General features: G+C 38.8%; 1 protein-coding gene and 1 long non-coding RNA gene across 3 annotated transcripts in view; one reads left to right on the top strand and one right to left on the bottom strand.

Moving 5' to 3' along the window:
* The window catches only part of LOC103507512 (thyrotropin-releasing hormone receptor-like), a 31,271-nt gene extending 10,052 nt beyond the window's left edge, over positions 1–21,219 (bottom strand). For both annotated transcript variants that reach the window (XM_026822352.1, XM_008471984.3), the window contains exons 1-4: positions 20,586–21,219; positions 20,203–20,348; positions 14,827–15,105; positions 12,718–12,900 (exon numbers count right to left, since the gene is read on the bottom strand). In XM_026822352.1, the coding sequence (XP_026678153.1) occupies positions 12,718–12,900; positions 14,827–15,105; positions 20,203–20,348; positions 20,586–20,865 (888 nt within the window). In that variant the 5' untranslated portion in view covers positions 20,866–21,219. The remainder of the gene's footprint in view (positions 1–12,717; positions 12,901–14,826; positions 15,106–20,202; positions 20,349–20,585) is intronic.
* Positions 10,749–20,576, top strand: LOC113466717. The gene is made up of 3 exons (XR_003391035.1): positions 10,749–10,939; positions 20,209–20,310; positions 20,455–20,576. It is a non-coding gene; the product is annotated as an uncharacterized LOC113466717 (long non-coding RNA).
* Positions 21,220–22,854: the final 1,635 nt, after the last annotated feature.

Raw genomic sequence — 22,854 nt, forward strand, 5'->3', positions numbered from 1 at the left:
ACGAGGTATGAAGAAATCCTTCCTATAGTATTACATTTTTTACTTAGATGTGTACGTGTACCTATCAATATTTCAATACATAATTATTAATGGATAGGTAAATAGGTACTGGTAGATAGGGATAGATACCTAGGTAGGTACTACAAATTCGTTATCAGTGCATAAATATGGGACAATTTTGCCGGCGCTGGTTTTCGGAATCCGGACTTGCATTTTATCCGGTAGGTCAATCAATCAGTATACTTGTAAATGCGTTCGATCCTATATGTACAATTGTACATAATATAAACATAGGTATATATTGTACATAGTATAAACATAGGTAGGTACATATATATTATTCTATTAGCTAGGCGACGACATGTGGACAAGAAACATTTGCAAATCAAGTTTGTGGAAGTGTTGAAAAATGTGCAAAGATTTTTATTGGTTTCCTCGTCTGATGTAAAGTCGAAACACATCATTTGTAAACTTCAGAGTTGTTAACCCTCTAATGCCAGGAGACCAGTTTTTAGTATGTTTGATCGAGGGAATTGTAACGAGAGAGCTCTCTTATTGTCCCGCAATCGAAGAGAGAAGGAGGGCAGGATAGAAGAAAGCCAGCCTTTCTGTTAACGAACCTTATCTGTTTAGGATTATTACCTAGCATAAATTTCGACCAGGGCGGGAATCGTAGCCGTGACCTAGCGCTTACAAATCTAGCGGGCTATATTACAAGCTAACTAACTAGGCTGGCTGGGGCATACTTTGAAATAAAATCCAAAGTGTGGTGCTGATCCCAAAGCAGTAAGCTGGTACTAGGCGGTATTGTAGTCAAATTCTCAAACAACTTCGAGGATAAAATTCCATACCTCGACCCGGGACAGTCAGGATTACACAATTTTATAAAAAATAATTTTTGCTACAATGCAAATAATTTAAAAAGCGCCATTTTTCACGTAAATGGATAGGAAGATTGCACAGCCCACACTTCATAGGAAAAAAAAAACTTATTACTCTTCATAGCAACATGAATGTAGTCTCCTACCTAGGAGCAGGAGCTAGGGGTTAATTCTAAACACTTTAATTATTCTTTCCCATGTGAGTGGGTGTGCTCGATAAGAATCCACATGGGTCCAATGTACCATAAAACATAATGTACCACAATACATAATAATATAATGTACCTTAATATAAGACGTACACCCACACACTCAGTCGGTCTTGGCCGTTTGGCCCCTAATAACGTCTGTCGCCCATGACAAAAGAAAAACTATATCGAGTTTACAAATGGATAGGGGGAAAAATGAAAAATGAAACGGGTGAAAAATGAAATGATAAAACAAACAATAAAAGAAAAGCGTTTAAATTAAATAATAAATCAGATTTTATTGAAATGAAGCACTGTCAAGCATGGATACTATTTGAATATACTCGTGACCTTCACAGGCTGATCTGAAACTGAAATGTACCAAGCCTCGAGTTTTTTTTTTTTTTTCTTTAAGGAATTCCAAGGAACTTCAAGGTACTTGGATTTTCAAGAGGAAAATAAAAAGACATCTGGAATTATCTTCAATCTTGTTTGTCCAATAAAAAAGAAGAAGAAAAAAAGATGAGACAATCATTCACTGTCGTGCTAAATCATGAATCCTTTAACATATTCCCTATAATGGCTCTGGCAAAAGATAAACGATTTTCCAGTCGAACAAGCATTCTAATGGGGGAATTAGAATCCTGTCTATGAGATGAAAAATTCGAGAAAATTTCGGGGCCTTCCACAAAGAATTTATGGTAAGCCGACCTAAACAGGTCGCACGGAAAATTTCTTTTGGTAGGCTGGAAGGGTTTCAAAAGTTAAGCCTTACTTTTGTACAATGGGCTTGGGAGGGAAAGAGGGAGGGAGGGAGGAGGAAATAGATTGAAAAGAGAGAGAGAAACAGATAGAGAGAGAGAGAGAGAGAGAGAGAAAGAAAGAAAGAGAGAGAGAGAGAGAGAAAGGGAGAGTGAAAGAGAGAGAGAGAGAAAGGGAGAGAGAGAGAGAGAGAGAGAGAGAGAGAGAGAGAGAGAGAGAGAGAGAGCAAACCAGTTCTAAAAGTTTCACCATTCGATTCCGCGTGAAAAATCACATGGGATTAACTATTCACTTGCTTATTCAAACACGTACAAGAAAAAAAATCTGGTGTGAACATCACACGACTTTCTATTACATTAAACTTCTCAACTGTAAGTCGGACAGTTCTAAAAGTTTCACCATTCGATTCGGCGTGAAAAATCCCATGGGATCAACTATTCACATGCTTACTTGTTAATGGTTCACAAATAAAAGGGAAATTTGTTGACACAGGGGAGTATCGAACCCGAAACTTCTCAACTGTAAGTCAGAGAGTGCTAAAAGTAGCACCATTCGATTCCACGTGAAAAATCACATGGGATCAACTATTCACATGCTTATTTGGTAACGGTTCACAAATAAAAGAGAAATTTGTTGACACAGGGGAGTATCGAACCCACAACTTCTCAACTGTAAGTCGGACAGTTCTAAAAGTTGCACCATTCGATTCGGCGTGAAAAATCCCATGGGATCAACTATTCAAATGCTTACTTGTTAATGGTTCACAAATAAAAGGGAAATTCGTTGACACCGGGGAGTATCGAACCCGCAACTTTTCAACTGTAAGTCAGAGAGTGCTAAAAGTAGCACCATTCGATTCCACGTGAAAAATCACATGGGATTAACTATTCACATGATTAATTCTCAATGGTTCACAAATAAAAGGGAAATTTGTTGACACAGGGGAGTATCGAACCCACAACTTCTCAACTGTAAGTCGGACAGTTCTAAAAGTTGCACCATTCGATTCGGCGTGAAAAATCCCATGGGATCAACTATTCACATGCTTACTAAAATTATTTAGAGTACCTATGTATTCGTACGTAGTTTTACTTTCCTCATCCTATAGGAAGGAAAGTCATGTAATCGGGTCAAACTTTCGATGGTCAGTTTTTTTGTGCCAAAACACGTTATGAGGTCCCTAGAGCCTAAATCCAAAGTTTCAGCCATTGGTCCGTGTGTGTCTGTCTGTCTGTCTGTCTGTCTGTAAACAAAATCTCTCGAGAAGGGTAAGAGCTAGAGACTTGAAATTTGGTATGTAGCTGTGAAATGTGACACGGATGCAACACGAAACTTTTGGTTAAGACCCGTGCAACGCTTGGCGGCATTTTACCGCTTTTTGGCGGTTTTCGCTGTAATTTAACAATATCTCGGGAACGGTATAAGCTAGAGACTTTAAATTTTGTATATAGTTCACAAATGTGACAAGGATGCGAAATGAAACTTGGTTGAGATATAGGTGCTGCGGTTGGCGTTATTTTGACCGCTTTCTGGCGGGTTTCTACCGTTTTTTTTGGCGGTTTTCAGCTATATATTATCGACTAAACGGTTAGAGGTATTGTAAAAGTTAGGGTATAAGAACACTCAAATAAGCATCATTCAATAGGATAAGGAAAGTCGTGTGATGTTCACACCAGATTTTTTTTTTTTCTTTCTATTTTTATGTATATGTATTTTTCACTGCCTTTGCCTCTCCTCATATTTCCATCCCTTTGCCTATAAGGCTCAAATGTATCATTATTTTCAATAGATAGAAAGAGAGAGATAGAGAGAGAGAAAGAGAAAGAGAGAGAGAGAGAAAGAGAAAGAGAGAGAGAAAGAGAAAGAGAGAGAAAGAGAGAGAGAGCGAGCGCGATTTATTCCAGTTTCAAGTCATTAGGTTTTGCCATTCTCTTACTCTGAAACCCTGGGGGAAAAGTGAAAAATTTAGCTAAAAAAAGAGAGAAAAGAAGGGAAGAGATAGAGAGAGAGAAAGGAGAAATAAAGAAAGATAAAACATAAAAGGAGAAGGAAAGAGAGAAACAAATTGATAGACTGATTTGAATTTCTTCAATGAAAATAAACTGTTTTTATTCAATTTAGAATTTAATTGCATCCCAAAGCGATTTGGGTTCTAGAGGGATATATTTAGAAAAGTCTTTTTGAAAACATTTTGCGGGAATGTCACTATCATTAGGAAAAGAAAACTTTGACCAAGATTTTGAAAGTACCTACCTCTATACATATATGTACATATTATTATGTCCAATAGTTATAATTAGGCAAGTATAAGGTTTAATGCTTTTTCTTTCAAGAACGTGTGATGTGTGGGAAGCTTCCCTGAACTAGCTACACACAAGAGGACCAATTTTCTCTGATAACATTGTTTTTCCTGGTAAATACGAGTATTTTCCCTAATAGGTAATTATTATCCGGAAAAGAAGGGACAAGGATCAACAGGAAAATTCCTGACTCTTAAAGGTAGGCAAAATATTCAAAGGCTTTGTGTAGGTGACGTAGATGTAGAGGTAACTTTAATCTTTTCGTAGAGAAGAATGTAGACTAGGTAGGACAAGTACATGTTGGACCGGCATCGGCAGACAATTTTACCTTTTTTTTTTTTTCTCCGTTAGGCGCTTTAACACTATTGTGTCGTTCGCGCCGACCCCTGTTTGTGACTAGATCTTAGTGTAGATGCCAATGGCCTTCATGTACATTAGTGTCGAATCAATATTGGCAGGGTTGTTGTCAAGGGCTGGTGGTGAGGGGAGGGAGGAGCGTGATTGGAGGTGAGTGGGGCAATTGAAAATGTGGTCCACGGTTAGGGTATCACCGCACCCGCAGGTGGGTCGAGGGTCTCTCTTGAAAATTTTACCTTAGTATGATTATAATGTAGAAAATTTTACTTTGTGTATCAGTGTTTGAACCTGAATACAGAATTTACTGATGAAAATTTGTAATGAGTTGAAAATTGTTAAAAAATGAGATTCCGTCTCATTTTCTTTTCTTCCTTTTTGGGGTCTTTCCTCTTCTCCTGGGTCCCTCCTTCCATTTCATCTCTCTCTCTCTCAAATAAAATTCCAACTCGCCACAGATCACGTCTTTTTTCTCTCGAATGAATGCATTTCTATGACGTTCAGGTAGGTTCGTATTTTTATATTCCGTTTTAAATTGCACCGTTCCATCAGAGGTCGTAGAAAATATCCTTGAAAACTTTACAAAACTGTGTACAAAATGAGTTCGAGCGGAATGAACAATTCTAAAGGCTACAGAATCCAGTAGAAAAACACCAGAGCGGAATGAAAGTGCAACGTAAAAAATCCCAGGCGTAAAAGAGAAAACTTGAAGAAAATTGCAAGGGAAAAACCCAAGTAACAAGTAAGTACCTTCTTGTAAACATTGATATCTCATTTCAAATAGGTAGATAGGTACCTAAATAAATGAAACTTAGGTAAGTACTTAATACCTAGACATGTCCTAATTATGTCTTCAAAGAGCCAAATTGAAAAAGAGGAAAATATTTCATAGAGCCTTTATCCCTGCACTGAGCAATTAGGGTTAGGGCATTTAATATTATCTCTAAGCTTTATAATTAAGAACAGCAAGATTGTCAGATAAATAGAACTCTCTCCGTAATTCTGTAATATTCTGTATGCATTGAAAACTCATATTTCCAATTTTCAATTTGAACAAGCTCTAATAGGTAGAAAGAGAGATAGAGAGAGAGAGAGAGAGAGAGAGAGAGAGAGAGAGAGAGAGAGAGAGAGAGAGAGAGAGAGAGAGTTAAAGTTACGTTTTTCGAGTTTTGACCTCATATTTGGATTTTTCACAACTTTTTACGTAGGAATCGATCTTTTATTAATAATATTTTTCCAATTGCAACTCTTCCATTGAAGAAATGGCTAATATATTTTAGATTTAGAGGAATCACTCAAAATATACCATCGCATTGGACCTACAGCACTGGGTAGAGCCATCCTGGACCCAACAGCCTTGTGGACTAATCCTGTAGAGGTGGCGCAGCTCCTGGGCTCAGAGACTGAGGAGTCGACAAAGTTATCAACAAGCTACAGCACTGTAAAACGGAGGGGTTTATTATCTGGAGGAAAAAAAAGGAATCTCTTTTTGTATGAAAATACAGAAATGTGGAAAAACAAGCAGGATAAAACTGTAATCTCAGAAGAACAGGAAATACAAGAATGCGGAATATTTGTGTTATATTCCTTAGACTTCACGCGACTGTGTTTTGCCGCAAGAAAAGAATTACTACCTACATATACTCGTATTAGGTTTTAGGAACAGCGATTTGTTGGGCTAAAAAGATGTCTCTTTAAAATTGTTTGTTTGTTATGTGTCTTTGTTAGGCTTTACCTACCTATATGTAGGTGTAACTGAAGGCTCAAGAATCATATAGTTTTAGGCCACCTGCTCGATCAAAAGTTCATGATAAGTAACTTTATTATATACCTACAGTATTTTTTCTTGAGACCTATTGGGACGTGGTATTGTCTACCATCTAACTCTTTGGACTCCTATGGGAATGTGGTCAGAATTTCTACTTGTACTTATAACTAACTCAACCTCCAGGATAAAGATACCCTGGTTCCCTGGTTGGGGTTGAACCGTTGAAAAGATTTCCATACCCTGGTTGGCGTTGAACCCAAGCTACATACCTAATTAGTCTAATTACGTACATAATTTTATTACATAACAGATAGCTTGTGCATTGCACAAGCTTTCAATGACCCTAATATTAAATATCATGTGTGCCTGTAGGATATTGTATACATGTGTATTGGAATGATGATGTCTACATACATAGCCCAAACATTATATGGAAACATATGTACATAGGTAGGAAATTAGGAATACAATATCCTACAGGCACACGCGTGACGTTCGGAAAAATGATGAACAAACATTAGGTACTAAACTTTCGAGCTTTCGACTCCTGGGTTTTCAGCAGAAATTATGCAGAGCAAGGTATTATGTTACTTATTTGAATTTGAAACTTTTGCTTTGTTTCAATATTCAATATCACGTTTTAAATTGAAGCACCTTTTTTAGGGAACGAGCTACGTCACATCACCTGATGAGGGCATTAGTGAAATTCCTGTTTAAATATAGAAATTGATACAGTGGGTATTAGGTGAGTGTTAAAAGAACAGTGGGCGTTTTTACCGGCGAATTAAACCTTTCTCCACTGGTTAGTTCATGGAGTGGGAGTTTTGACATCTCCAATAAGTCGCTACGATACACGGGGAGTTTCGGCATCTCCACTAATAAACTGTGATCTAAACATTTCAAACGGACTCAGAAGTGAAGAAATAGGAGAAGGAGAGGGAGAGAGAGAGAGAGAGAGAGAGAGGGAGCGAGGAGGAGAGAGAGAAAGAGATAGATAAATATTCGTAGAAGCTTAACTTTTCCTTTATAGCTGTTTGCCCCTACACCTAACACCCATATTTACATATGAACAAAATGCTGGCTCTTAAGTTCGTGCTAAGCATAGTCTCAAGGCATTTGATTGGTCAATTTAGACTTGAGACTGATCTAAGAACGATCATTCTTGTTCATAAATACGAGTGTAAGTCTCCGAGTGGGCTATTAAGATTCGTAGGTAGATTCGAAGAAACCTAAATCATCCTTTAGGAACTGTTTGCACTTTGCACCTTAACCTCTGAGTGGGCTTTTTAAGGAGCTAAGCTGCTATTCCCCGGCCTTGATAATGAGGAAGGAGTGAGATTACGATAGGAATGAAAGAAATAATGGAGCAGTTGCAAATGGGTAAAAATTATAAATATATGGTCGATTCTCATGTAAAAAGTTGGGAAAAATCCAAATCTGAAATCAAAACTGTGAAAGGTCGAAAATTCAATTTTTATTTTCCGTTCTAATGAAAGAGTTCAAACATGTGTGACGTCAGACTTTACGCAGTTGTTTTTTCCGTCCGTTAGGTAGCGCCACTATGCAAGCGCGCTAGTGGAGGAGCAGAAAGAACTGCGCAGAAACGTATGCGCACAAACACATTAATGTGTTGCCTGCGAGGGAGCTTTGCTCGGGACATTTGATGTGACGTCATCGCCTACAGGAGCGTATGCCGTGACGTCAAAGTTCACGATTTACCGGTATTTTTTAAATCGATTTATCTCGGGATATACCTAGAAGTCGTAGAAGAAAAAGAAAAATTCCGTTGTTCCTCATTTTTCCTGCTCTATGACTTTGAAACATCACCCAAGTAAGCGCAACTGATCTATTATGAAAGAGAGTTATGTACGTAGAAGGAAGGGAGAGAGAGAAAGAAAGAGAAAGAGGAAGAGAAAGAGAAAGAGAGAGAGAGAGAGAGAGAGAGAAAGAGAGAGAGAGAGAGAGAGAGAGAGAGAGAGAGAGAGAGAGAGAGATATAGATAAGACTGATATTGGGAAGTTATTAATAGGACGAGATATACATAGGTTGGCAGGGAGAAGTGCCCACAAGGAAGAAGACTGACAGGTGTTAGAATAAATATAGATAAGACTGATATTGGGAAGTTATTAATAGGACGAGATATACATAGGTTGGCAGGGAGAAGTGCCCACAAGGAAGAAGACTGACAGGTGTTAGAATGTTAGATAGTGTTCCAAAGAGATAACATTATCATACTGACCTTATTGAAGGTATAAAGGTCAAAATAAATCGAAGCAGGAGCTATATTTTCCCTTCCCAATTTTTCCTCTTTGGAGATGGATAGGTATGGTTGAAATTTTTCCTCCGGATAGAGCTGAGAGCAAAATGCTCTATGCCCACGTTGCTTTAGGGCTTTTTTGCTGGTAATAGATTTACGAGCTAGATTATTCTAGATAATTTTGTCAGACTTAGTTAGATAACTGGATTTACTTATTAATTATTTTATTGTGACAGGGATAAAATTATCATTCTAAAGGTGGATTTCCACCAACGCGATTTTTGCCGCGCGACAGAGTCGCGCGACAAAAATCGCACAGTGGAAACGTGTCGCGCGACACGAAAAAAAGTCGTGCGACCATGCGACTTCTATCCGATGAAAGTCGGTCCGGATCAAAGGAATGTCGCGTAGCAATGCCAGTGGAAACGTGTCGCGCGACTCTTCATTTTAGTTTGTTCCTTATTATGAGTGGGAGTGCTTTAATTTTAATAAAATTTTAATTTTTTTTATAATTTTCATCACCCTATATCACGTTGAATACACAGCTTAAAAAAAATAATAAATTAAAATATTTTTTAATTGCAAGTGAAAACAGGTCACGTCGCGCGACACGGGGAGTGCTTTAATTTTTAACAGGTCACGTCGCGCGACAAATGTTGCAAGTGAAAACAGGTGACGTCGCGCGACAATGTCGCGCGATTTTGTCGCACGACAGAGGTCGCGTTGGTGGAAATCCACCTTTAGGGAAGGAGAGGGAGAGAGATAGAGAGAGAGAGATCAGATCACTGATGTCAGTGTCAAAATTTATGAACCCAACAAAATAACTCAGTTTGCAATTTGCAATCTTCCCGGGTTAAGAGCTTAACAAGGGTCGTTTTTCAGTAATCCAAGTATTATTTCTACCTAATGTCATTATTATTATTATTATTCTCAGTGTAGGTATTATTAGTATTATTATTAAAATAAGAAAAAGAATATATATATCTAGCTGATCCAACTTATTTTTATATAAAATGTTATAACGAGACATACATAAGATACTCGTATCAACTTTCTCATGACCTTCTCCATTTTGAAAAATGAAATCTGGTAGGGCATTAGCTTACGTAAGCAAAAGTTCTAAAAGCTACGAGTTTACTAAACCGGCCCTTGAATAGGGATGCTATTTAGGGACCTATAACGCCCTTTAAGGTCTTTCTCTTTTTCATTAGCCCGTCCGTCCTTTATTATTACGATAGTAATAAAAAGGTATAAGGGACGGGCTATCGTCTGTCACTCTGTCTGTCCCCATAGAAGGACTTATCCAAACCTGGTCGACCTATATATCAAATTAAAGGTCTTTTTACCAGGAACTAGACCGGTACATAGGTATTCTTTAACCACGATCGAACAAATTACGGACTGAAAAATTCCCGTAGGGACGGGCCCAGCTTGTTTTTATCAAGGTCTTATTTAGGAATTTGATATTTACAACTTTTAATTTGTATTGTACCAGAAGGCAATTTGCCACAAGAAATCCAAAACACTTTTAGGGTCTCCCTTTTCTCTGCCTTTCCCTATTGTGCACTTTTTCTTCTATTTTATTTTCGTTAATTAGTGGTTATTCTTTGGAACTGTAGAGAGCTTTTTTCTGCCTTTCCCTCTTGTGCACTTTTTCTTCTATTTTATTTTCGTTAATTAGTGGGTGTTCTTTGGCATTGTAGAGAGCTTTTTTCTGCCTTTCCCTCTTGTGCACTTTTTCTTCTATTTTATTTTCATTAATTAGTGGGTGCTCTTTGGACTTGTAGAGAGCTTTTTTCTGCCTTTTCCTTTCTCCTCTCCATTTTTTCATCAGTGCTCTTTTAATTAGTTTTCCTTTCATTAAATTATCCTATCAGACGAGTCTGTAGAGTATATACTTCTTCGCCAAAGTTTCGCCTGGGGGCCCCTGGATCAATAGATTGACGGGGGTGGGATGATCCAAATTATAGACCTTTAGGGCCCCTGAATGTGTCCTTGCGGGGTCAGTCGCACGGCGCGGGTTGCATGACTGAAATACACGCCCGAGAGTTGCTTTTTTCTGGCACCTCGTCTATCTGAATTAGGTTTAGGTACTTAAACTGTGATATTAGCGCCCTCAAAGGGTTAACAAGGTACCTAGTGTACTTCAACCTCGTTATTTTGTGACGAGGATAAATGATGTAAGAAGATATCTTCTTGTCATAGGCAGAAATACAAATTGTAACTAGGTACCTACGTACCTATATTTTACGTTTTTTACTTTCCTTATCCTATAGGAAGGAAAGTAATGTAATCGGGTCAGATTTTCGGTGGTCAGTTTTTTGTGCCAAAATACGTTTTGAGGTCCCTAGAGCCTAAATACAAAGTTTCAGCCATTAGTCCGTGTGTGTGTCCTCCTGTCTGTCTGTCAACAAAATATCTCGAGAACGGTAAGAGCTAGAGACTTGAAATTTTGCATGCAGTTGTCAAATGTGACAAGGATGCGACACGAAACTTTTGGTTAAGATCGGTGCAACTCTTGGCGGGATTTCGGCCGCTTTTTGGCGGTTTTCGGTGAAATTCAACAATATCTTGGGAACGGTATGAGCTAGAGACTTGAAATTTGGTATGTATTCCTCAAATGTGACCAGGATGCAACACAAAACGTTTAGTTAAGATAGGTGCTGCGTTTGGCGATATATTAACCGCTTTTTATGCGGGTTTCGACCGTTTTTTGGCGGTTTTCAACGATACTGAGTAAACGGTTAGAGATATTTTAAAAGTTACAATAGAACAACACCCAAATAAGTATCATTCAATAGGATAAGAAAAGTCGTGTGATGTTCACACCAGATTTTTTTTGTCTCAGTGTCAGTTACCATCCGTCTCTTAGTATACCTACCTACTCGTTCTTGAGGGGATATTTGAGATTTTCAAGATTTTCTTTCTCTCTTCTCCCCAAGGGTTTAATGTCACTGATGTACACTAACTGCTAAGGTACTTAGGTCTCGTAAAGGTACACGTCTCCTCACATTATCCCAACAATTGACGTAAAGGTACACCTCTCACATTAAGCTCAGTCAGCCTGAGTGCGAAACCGGGAAAAGCCAGCATGCGATTGCCCAGATGTGTCGGGAAAATTGAAATGTGTAGGTATCTACTATCTATCTATTTATAGCTGGATAAATAACGTGAAGCGAACACCTGACGGGCGGGTTTATAGTCTTATAGCTGTTTATACGTCGGAGGATTTTCTTCTAAATCTATAGGTCGGAGGATTTTCTTTTCATTTTCATCCTGAGATTAGATCGGATTTCTGCAAGGGAGCGGTTCTGAAAAAATTAAATCTAAAACCCATTTCGCATAGTTCAGAAAAAAAGATAGAATCAGATTTTAATCAGGATTATCGGATTGATAAAGAAATCTGAAGCTATTACTGCATTTGTAAAGTTCTTGTTAGGTACCCACCTTTCGGTGATCGTTAGGTAGATACCTATACATACTCAGATTTACAAGTATATGAATAGGTGTACCTACAAACCTAGTTTAGATTTGGATACAACTAACACAATAAAATCTATTTACATAATACCTACATACTATTAATAATATTATGAGGTATCTACCTACGTAATATTTTATTGCTTTGAAAGTTTTGCTTTCAAATGCACGAATTAATAAGGAAAATAAATAAATAACAAAATGTGATCATGACAAAAAGGTAAAACTTTTACAGAGGGATGCTACGAAACATATTGAACGTAGGTGAAGCAAAAACAGAATTCAATAGAAGGTGAAATTGTTACACATATAGGTATGTGTATCTTTAGGAACTTTATCTACTTCACTTGCAAAGAAGTAAAGTAGATAGTTTTCCTACACCGTTGATATGGAGCTTTATAAAGTTTCCGAGTTTTAATAAAATTTCTACTTAATCATACCTACGTAGATATATTTTTATCTATAATTTATCTCTAAATAAAAGGTAAACATCTGTAGGTAGATGTAGATAAACTGGACGATGGCTTTTTTATCCTACCCGAAAGGTATATAATATATATTATCGACCTAGGTACATAATTATGTATATTATCGACAATTTATTACAAAAATGTAAAATAATACCTGTAAAATAATTAAATTAAATGAAAAAAAAATATTGCACAACCTTGAAAAGCCCTGAAAATTAAATAAAATAAATTGAAAAATAAAATAAAATGTGACTTACATGATGAAGATGGTTATGCTCAAGATGAGAACAGGATAATATGGCCAGACTCATTTTCTCCTGCCGAAATCTCCGCCCGAAAATGAGCAGATTCCGTGTGATCATAGTGTTCATGACGACTATGGATACAATGGGAAGAATCAGGGTGACTATGGTGTCCAGAATGTTGATGTACCTCATCACCTGTAACATCCAGTATACAGGGTGAACACGAAAAATGTTACCAAAAGCTCAGGGTAGATTCCTGAGGTCATTTCAAACAAAAAACATTCTATAACTTTTTTCCCTATCTCGCTTAATTTCCGAGATATTTGCCACTTTGTTTGTCCGCCACCCACCAACTTTAGGTACGTGTTTCTCAGAAGAAAATTGTTTGTAGCTCCGTGAAAAATTGACATATTGGGACAATATGGGTCCTGTTGAAAAGCTGAGACTTCAGGGATATTTTTCGTGTTGCGCCTTTCTTTGTAGGTCGAATTTCCTTTTGAAATTTTAAAAGAAAATGCTGATCAGGGAAATTTCGAAATAACAACACCAAAAGGTACTTAAAAGATAATCTCAGTACTTTAAATTTCACTTATTTTAATGGAAATTTTCTGCAGATTTCATTGGTGAAAAACATTTTTTTCTATGTTTAACTGAAAAAAAGTTCTGACCGGTTAATCAAAGGAAGGTCGTGTATTTCAAAGAAAAAACAAAATGGTGAATATCTCGGAAACTAAGCGAGATAAGAAAAAAAAGTTATTGTATGTTTTTTGTTGGAAATGACCTTTGAAATCTACCCTAAGCTTGGTAACGTTTTTCGTGTTCACCCGGTATGTACATAGAATATAGTGAATCTAGATACCTAGATTATGTACAAGTACATACCTATACCTACCTAGAATATACCTCATTTATACGGTTAGGATGAGATTGAAAAGTCCCCGGAAAGGGAGGGTTGGGAAACCCGAGAGAAAATAAAAAAGAAAATTCCGCCCTTTCAAAAGAACTGACTCTTAAGCACGTAATAAAAATATATGAATTATATCATAAAATACATAAATACACCACATCTAAGATAAGTAAGTCACATCAGAGGATAAGTAAGCCCAAATGAGCAGAATACTAAGATGCTTTACTCTAATATAAAATACAGCGAAGAAGGAAAAAAGGACTTAAGGAGAGAAGTGTTGACTTAACAAGGACTTCGTGTTATCTTTTATGCTACAATGCCTGCTGTTGGCAGATGTAACTCCCCCTTTTTCTTTCATAATTTCACCATCTCATGCTGACTGCGTAGATTGCTCCTGTGATGAAAATTCCATTATCATGATCCAAGTTTTCTTTTCTCACATTTTTTGCCTTTTTTTAAGACATCTACAAACAAGACGGTTTGTTTGAAGTAATACTGGCGGGGAAATGAGATTGAATTACGAGTATTAAGGAATTGAAAGACCTATTTCGTTTGTTTTTGTTGTTTTTGCCCTTTCTTTTTTTCTGTGCTTGTTTTCATTTCTTCTTGGAGCTCGTTGAATTCAGTAGGTATTTGATTTATTTCCCTTTGAAAGTGTATTCACCTCGTGTGGCCATTCTCTAAGCCTAGGAGCACAACTCATCCTTCATTTCATGGTTGTAATTTTAAGTGGAGAAGAAAGAGAGAGAGAGAGAGAGAGAGAGAGAGAGAGAGAGAGAGAGAGAGAGAGAGAGAGAGAGAGAGAGAGAGAGAGAGAGAGAGAGAGAGGAGAGGAGAGAGAGAGAGAGAAGAGAGAGAGAGAGAGAGAAGCTGTTTTTTTTTTTTTTTTTTTTTTTAAAAGAGGTTTGACAGAGGGAATTGTAACTGCTATGGTCTTATCGTCCCGAGTTCGAAGAGAGAAGGAAGACAGGATAGGAGAAAGCCAGGCGTTCCGAGAACGAACATTATCCCATCAGGATAAAATCCGCCCCGGGCGGGAATCGAACCCGTGGCCTAGCGTTTACAAGGCAGACGCACTACCAACTAAGCTAACTAGGCTGGCTAGGTATATAGAGTTCTTTAAAGGGAATGAAAAGAAAAGTTTATACTGATGAGGCTTTTGGAAGTCACAGGAACACAAAACTGTTACGTGTGGACTCCACTTTTCCACTTACCTCTTCATATCCTTCGCGGAGATCGCATATCACTCCCTCCTCTTTAGTGACAATGCCGGCCGTGAGGAAGCAATACACATGAAGGACGAATGAGGTCCCCGTCAAGCACAGAATGACGGTCTTGGCCCGGGCCACTGTACAAATGTGCGGCCGATGCAAGGGGTATTGGACCGCTATGAAGCGTTCAACTGTGAACGCCACGATAAGCCAGACGGACAGAAAGCTGAACACTGAGCTGAGGTAGACGAGCGCCTGACACCAGCCTTCCCTGTTGAAAACCTGTGGGATAAAATAGAAATGACTCGCCTATTTTTTTTTTTCTAACTAATCAGGAAATCAGGGTGTTTATTTACCTACTCTGATTGTAATATGTCTGTCTGTTGCAGTGGGCGAAATATGTCCGTTAGGTATCTGCAAATAAAAAACCCTACCTACCCAATCGAAGAGTACAAGTTATTTCATTTCACAATTTGTAATACTTATGTATTCCCCATACAATTGTGACAACACATATGAGACCTTGGTTAGAGTGCGGGGGTAAAAGGATTTTTCATTCCTATCCCAGAACAATAAACAAGCTTACAAAGGTTACATATTATATTTTATTCTATTCCAGGAAAGACTCTGCATTCCCCACTAATCACTTTTTACTCTATGACAGTTCAGAGCAGAGTTTTTCGTGGAATAGGCAAAAGGAGTTGTGTTTGTAGAAAACCTACCAGTTAAACAGCCTACACTCAAGCGAAATTAAAACTAAACAGGGATGAAAAAGTGGTAAGGAGGACGAAAATACCTTAGTGCTCGTCTACAAAGAGGACCATAGTGACCATAGACACTAGCCTAGACCCCAGACCATCAACCCCCGCCGAGACTATCGACCCTTGCATTAGTGTGTTCATAACGAAGCCTGGAACCTTCTGCTTTTTTCAGATACACTTGAAAATATAAGGTCAGAATCTTATCAGATTTTTCAGAAATGTATAAAATTACAAAATCCTATCGACCCTTGCTGTAAATAATACTCAGCTTAAGTTCTTCATTTTCAGCGAGGGTCGGGACTATGGTCGAAGCTCTCGTAAATACGAGTATAAGCTTTGTTGCTTTGAGGCCGTTCTATTCATATGTAATGTGTTGTTGTTGTTGTTGTTGTTGTTGTTGTTGTTGTTGTTGTTGTAGCGGCTTTAGCTTTCGCCGAATGGCGATAGCAGAATAAAGAAGAGACGTCTTTTTGTATCTGCTATACACCGGGGTGATGGTCTCTAGCTCTAGCCATGTTAAATTGGCTGGCTCGTCCTGAACCGCAGTCAACCATCTTGAGGACTTGTGCTTGGTCTTTAAAAGCAGAGAGAACCCTTTGAGGAACTGCCAGCTTGCTAGGCTGGTTAGGGTTAGCTGTTCTCCTCCCTGTTTATAGTCCCACAGCCAGACGCTAGTCTTCTCTCTGTTTAACGTCCCCTAGCCAGACAGCATATGCAATGTAAGTAATGGTTTGTTTATTTTCCCTTGGGTCGGACCTAATCTGGGACTCCAAATTTCAATGATCTCCTATGTATGACCTTATCTCCCATGAAGCTACTGAATTAAGAATCAACATGTTTTCTCTCCCCCGATAACAGCTCCTGATCTAGAAAGGTAGACCTACCTACGTTATTTTCAACCCAGATTGTTATTTCCAAGAACTCAGAACCCAGATTGAAACTTTCCAGACAGTGGTGAAGGATGGAGATATGAAGGGAAAGAGGAAAGAGAGGTAAGGAAAGAGAAGGAAGGAAAGAGAAGAGAAGGTACGATAGGGAAATAGCAAACCTACATATTCTCTAAGCAGTCTAAGCAAAGGTAAAAAAAGTCTTCTGCACAAAGGAAATGGTGATAATGAGAAGGGAGACACGACCAAAACCACCACAAAGAGGATACTTTTGTTTATTAACCTTGTTACTCTGATATTTACTAAAGCTTTTTTGCTGCTTTTGTAGGCAACTTTTCAAGCTTTCCAATAACGGCAGAGAAGACGCTATGAATTTTAAATGGAAAAATCTCCCTCCTGCCTTTTTCCTTCGGCCTTTTTTCCCCCCTTATTTAAAAATGAAAGGAAAAACATTTCCCTTGTAAACAAATTTTATTCTGGTGTGAGGCTCGCCCTCTCGATCTTTGTATGGTGTAAAATAATAGGTACCTGCCTGATGGTAGATATGCGTATGTAGGTAACTACCTCACTAGGCCCGTATAACACACTCTAAGTGCGAGGTCAATGGCGACCCTAGACCATGGGTCACCATGGACCCTCGCCAAGACCATCGACCATCGCAGAAAACTGAGCTCGATTTCTTGATTTTCAGCGAGGGTCGGTACCATGGTCAATGCTCCGTTGAGGATGCTTCTATTCATTAGCATGGTTTGTTTTCTCTTGGGTCTGTACTAAGCGAGGGTCCATGGTCGGTTCTCCGTTGTGGACGTCTACTAAAGCTGACCATAGTGACGCAAAGGCTGATAAAGGAACCAGAAAGGGAGATATACACATGAGTGTAGAGGTACCTACATGCCTACCTTATAAGTACATATAGATACCTACATAATTATTTACATAGAAAGTTGAAACATTATGTACCGTGTACCCAGTAGCTATGTATGTAATACGAGCACGAGCTGCACGAGCACTAGATACCCATTTACTCTATTTAGTATAATATGAGTACATACATAAATATGTACACCTTCGTCCAGGGTCGTATCCAGGATTTTGTCGAGGGAGGGGAGGCCGAGGGTCCAAACAGTGATGTACCGGGGGGGGGGGGGGTGGATGCTCCTCTCCCCACTCTATTCTCTTACTTTCTCGATCTCCTTCTCCCTTTTCTTCTCTCTCTTTCCATTTACCTCTTTCTCTTCCCTTAACTCTCTCTATCCCTCCTTCCCTCTCCCTTTTCCTCTCTCTATCCCTTTCCCTCCCCCTTTACCTTTCTCTCTCTCCCTCTGTCTCTCTCTCAACCCCTTATAGTGTGAGGGTGAGATAATGTACCTACCTACTAAGACCTACTGAGATTAAAATTGATTAAAATTTCATATGAAGGGATGATTGGGATTACTGAGGCTTAAACCTTATCTAGTTAGGCCTTAAACATACTTAACCACGGGATAAATATCTACCCATATACCCACCTACATATATATAGGTATATGAAATACATATGTACCTACATATTGTATGACTATCTAAGTATGTGTATATGTATTAGGTATTAAGTCAAGTTGAGTTATTTTTCAATCAAGCCCAAGGATAGAAGGATAGAAATTCAATGTGGGATTTTCCTGACCAGGCAAATTTTCCAGATGACAAAATTGAACGCTTTTATCAAGCAAGGGTCTTTTCTTGCGGCTTTGGCCCTAAAACGTCCTTTCATTTACGTTCAACAACTCTACTTATTGCCACAGAGATCTGCTGTAACCTTCACAAAAAGATGGTAAAAATAGAAAGCAAAAAAAAATGTAAAAATAGAAAGCAGGGAGGACGGAGGATTTTTTTTTTTTTTTTTTTTTTTTTTTTTTTTTTGGGGGTTTTAAAATTAGGTTCGAAGGGAAGGAGTGGGGTGGCTGAGCCCCTTCGAAACCAATTTTTCGGAGTCTAACGTATAATAGAGAAGAAAAATGAAGCCTGAGCCCCCCCCCCTTAAATACGGCCCTGCTATTTCCATATAGTGCGCGTAAAGTAATTAATTGGATGTATGGAATTTCATAAAAAATATTAAACAATATACATGATAATATACATACACATATGTAACTACTCGTAATTAGTGCCACAGGGTCTGTGCTACTTTGTACGAAATTGAAGCTGAGATCGATGGACCCTAAAGGCTGAATTTCATAATGTTATAGAGAGAGTATGTGTGTATCTGTGATATAGAGAGAAAAGAGGGAGGGAGAGAATGTGAGAGACGGAGAGAGAGGGAGAGAGAGAGAGAGGGAGAGGGAGAGAGAGAGAGGAAATTAAACAATGTAAAATTCGGAATTCTCCGAGAATAGTTAGCTTCGAAGGGCACTCCTGCCTTGTACGCACTAGGTCGCGGGTTTGATCATTGCCCGAGGCAAACTTTACCCTAAACAGATAAGGTTCGTTCTCGGAGCGGCTGCCTTTCTCCTATCCTGTCCATCTCGCTTCGATTTAGGGACGATAAGACCTCCGTTGTTACAGTTCCCTCTATCGAACCTCCTTTTTAGAGGGTTCTATAGAGGGAACTGTAACAATCTCCTTTTTAAAGGGTCTACCTAGCTTCCTAATACTAAGGTTCTTTATAGAGGGTTCTACCTAATAAATACTAAATTCTTTAGGGGGTTCTACCTAACTACCTAATACTAAGTTCTTTAGGTTCTACCTAATACTAAGTTCCTTATGTATAGGCTTGCCAAATATCCAAAATGTCGATTCGGGACGCGAATCCGCGAACATAATTGCCAAATCCGCGAACATAATCCAAATCCGCGAACATAATCGCCAAATCCGCGAACATAATCGCCAAATCCGCGACCGTAGTCACGAAATCCGCGTACAAAATCGCCAAATCCGCGAACATAATCGCGAAATCCGCGAACATAATCGCGAAATCCGCGAACATAAAATCCGTGAACATAATCGCGAAATCCGCGAACATAATCGCGAAATCCGCGAACATAATCGCGAAATCCGCGAACAAAATCGCGAAACATAGAAATCCGCGAACATAATCGCCAAATCCGCGAACAAAATCGCGAAATCCGCGAACATAATCGCCAAATCCGCGAACATAATCGAGAAATCCGCGAACATAATCGCCAAATCCGCGAACAAAATCGCGAAATCCGCGAACATAATCGCCAAATCCGCGAACATAATCGCAAATCCGCGAACATAATCGCCAAATCCGCGAACATAATCGCAAAATCACATAGGTACGATATGTACATAGGTACGATAGGTGATAGGTAAATACCTATTATTAAAAACAGATAAACAAAATACGCGAACATAGTCACGAAATCCGCGTACAAAATCGCCAAATCCGCGAACATAATCGCGAAATCCGCGAACATAATCGCGAAATCCGCGAACATAAAACCCGCGAACATATCACGAAATCCGCGTACAAAATCGCCAAATCCGCGAACATAATCGCGAAATCCGCGAACATAATCGCGAAATCCGCGAACATAAAATCACGCGAACATAATTGCGAAATCCGCGAACATAATCGCGAAATCCGCGAACATAATCGCAAAATCCGCGAACATAATCGCACTGAACGGGACGCCGGGACACCACCTGAAATTCGGGACTGTCCCGGCCAATTCGGGACGTTTGGCAAGCCTACTTATGTAGGAGGTTCTATCTGACTACCTAATACGTACCTCCAGGTTCATATTGTTGTCGGACCAGCCGAACATGAGGACCGACAAATAGCTGAAGTCCGCCATCGCCAGGGCCGCCAAATAGTAACTTGAGCTCCGCATCTTGAGGTGAGTGTTGAGGAATACGATGCAGCTGAGAGCGTTGCCTGCAAGTCGAAACAACACGGGGAAACACTCAATATCACCTAATACAATACCTACCTACAAATGTCTCAGAAATTCTGTAAGTGTTTTCCTTTTTTTTTTTTTCAGAGTTTTGACAGAGGGAACTCTGACTGCTATGGTCTTTATCGTCCCGAAATCGAAGAGAGAAGCTAGACAGGAGAGTTCTCACTTTGTAGACCCGGGGCCCTTTGAAAATTGGTAAATCACAAAACACTTACCCACAAGTCCCACGAGAACGATGACCGGTATGTAGTAGACGGAGAACAAATCGATAATGGACAGCAGGGGATCACACTGATCGAAAAACTCATCGCTGATCGATTCATTCGAGTCCTTGGTTCGCTCGTAGTAATCCTGCAGCTGCTGACTCACTATCTTGCGGAGTTCGATCAGAATGATGTTGCTGAAGTTGGAACCTTGGGATAGGTTGGATCTCATGTGCATCAGTCGCTCGATTTTCCGATGGTACATTTCATCGTCGAAGCCCGGGTAATCCATGATTCAGAGTTTTAGTAGCGTTTTACTGAAGTGTTTGGACTTTCTATTATTTTATTGAGTCATACCTGGGCAATCCATGGTTTGTTCAGAGAATTAGAACGATAGCTTTTTAGTCTTTTCAATTTCTATTATTTTATTAAGTCATTTCACTCCTAATATCACACATTTTTGCCGGGTAATCCATGGTTGTTCAGAGTCTAAACTTAATTTTACAATGTACCGTTTTACTGATGTGTTTGGACTTTTTATTACTTTATTGAGTCATTTTACTCCTGATATCACACATTTTTGCTGATATTTTATTATTCAGTGTTCTTGTTAACATTATGTACAGAGTGATCAAAAGGGTTAAATTTCGTCTGTGAAAATAAGATAAACAAATTGTAAGGTAACATGATCATTGAACAATTTAGAATTTGTGTTAATGACCTATATTCATCACAGAGAATGAATTAAACAAGTATGGGTAGATATACCTATCAACATTGGAATCTGTTGACCCAGACATACCTACCTGTTAATTGATTGATGATAATTGATAAAATACCTACTTATATGTATACCTAGGTAATGGGTGTTCAATGTGTAGGTACATATGTAGGTACAGCCTAACAAATACCTACCTATCTATAATAATCTCTCCCAAGCTCTTTCCTTCTCCTGGCCCTTTTCAACTCTCGCATTCATAGTTACCTACCTCTTTTGAGTCTTTTGATTACGTCTGAAGCACCTACGGCTAACAACTTCCTACAAGCTATGAGCAGCTAATGTTTACCTACTTATGAGTATGTCGAGTTGTTGAGTGGGTAGAGAGTAGGTACCCACCTACCTAATAAACAGCCTGACTCGAAAGTTCAGCCAGGTCAATAGCTTTTGAACAACTCTCGGAATTTTGCTTTCTCTCCTTCTTTCCTCGTAAATATAAACAATTTTTCCATCTGAGAAAGTGTTTTGAGAAATAAAACAGTTGGCAACGGTATGAGAGAGAGAGAGAGAGAGAGAGAGAGAGAGAGAGAGAGAGAGAGAGAGAGAGAGAGAGAGAGAGAGAGAGAGTCAGCCAGACTGTAAGTAACCAGAATTTATTATCAGACCTAAATGTACACCATTTATAAAGAGGAACTCGGAGATTATAAACCTTCGGTGTTTTAATGGAGCTTTTTCTAGACACCCCATTGTGAGACCTGATGCTTTTCCTTGTTACTTTCCTTATTCTGTAGGAAGGAAAGTAATGTAATCGGGTGAATTTTTTTATAAATTTAAATCTTTCAAATTTACTTAATTGTATTGTAAACTACCTATCCCATCTGGGATTTTGAATAAATAAATAAATAAATTAATTTTTGAAATTTAATGTGGATCATGTAACCCCCACTTCCCTTATTTATAAAGAAAAGAGTTCAGGAATAATCCACCGATAAATTTTATCCTTTGGCTAGCACCAAGCTAGATGAGTACATGTTTTTTGTGTGTGAAGATAAAATTCGGGTCAAAATTTAATTTCCCCAAGGAGGTGATTGTGTTCCCTATATTTATTACTTAGTTACAGTAGGTTTAAAGGTATACCTATGTTTGCCTTTTATATTCAGCATTTGCCAGAGCTTTTAGGAAAAACCTCGGGCTGAACTGCTGAATAAAAATGAGGACCAACGGATTTTTTTTCTTCTATGACTTCTAGATCCCGAGATAAATCGATTTAAAAAATACCGGTAAATCGTGAACTTTGACGTCACGGCATACGCTCTCGTAGGCGATGACGTCACATCAAATGTCTCGAGCAAAGCACCCTTGCAGGCAACGCATTAATGTGTTTGGGCGTATACGTTTCTGCGCAGTTCTTTCTGCTCCTCCACTAGCGCGCTTGAAAAGTGGCGCTACCTAACGGACGAAAAAAACAACTGCGTAAAGTCTGACGTCACACATATTTGAACTCTTTCATTAGAACGGAAAATATCAAAATCAATTCGGAAAATTTGGACTGATTCCAAACCC

The sequence above is a fragment of the Diaphorina citri genome, unplaced genomic scaffold, assembly GCF_000475195.1.
Source record: "Diaphorina citri unplaced genomic scaffold, Diaci psyllid genome assembly version 1.1 scaffold319, whole genome shotgun sequence".
NCBI lineage: Eukaryota > Metazoa > Arthropoda > Insecta > Hemiptera > Psyllidae > Diaphorina > Diaphorina citri.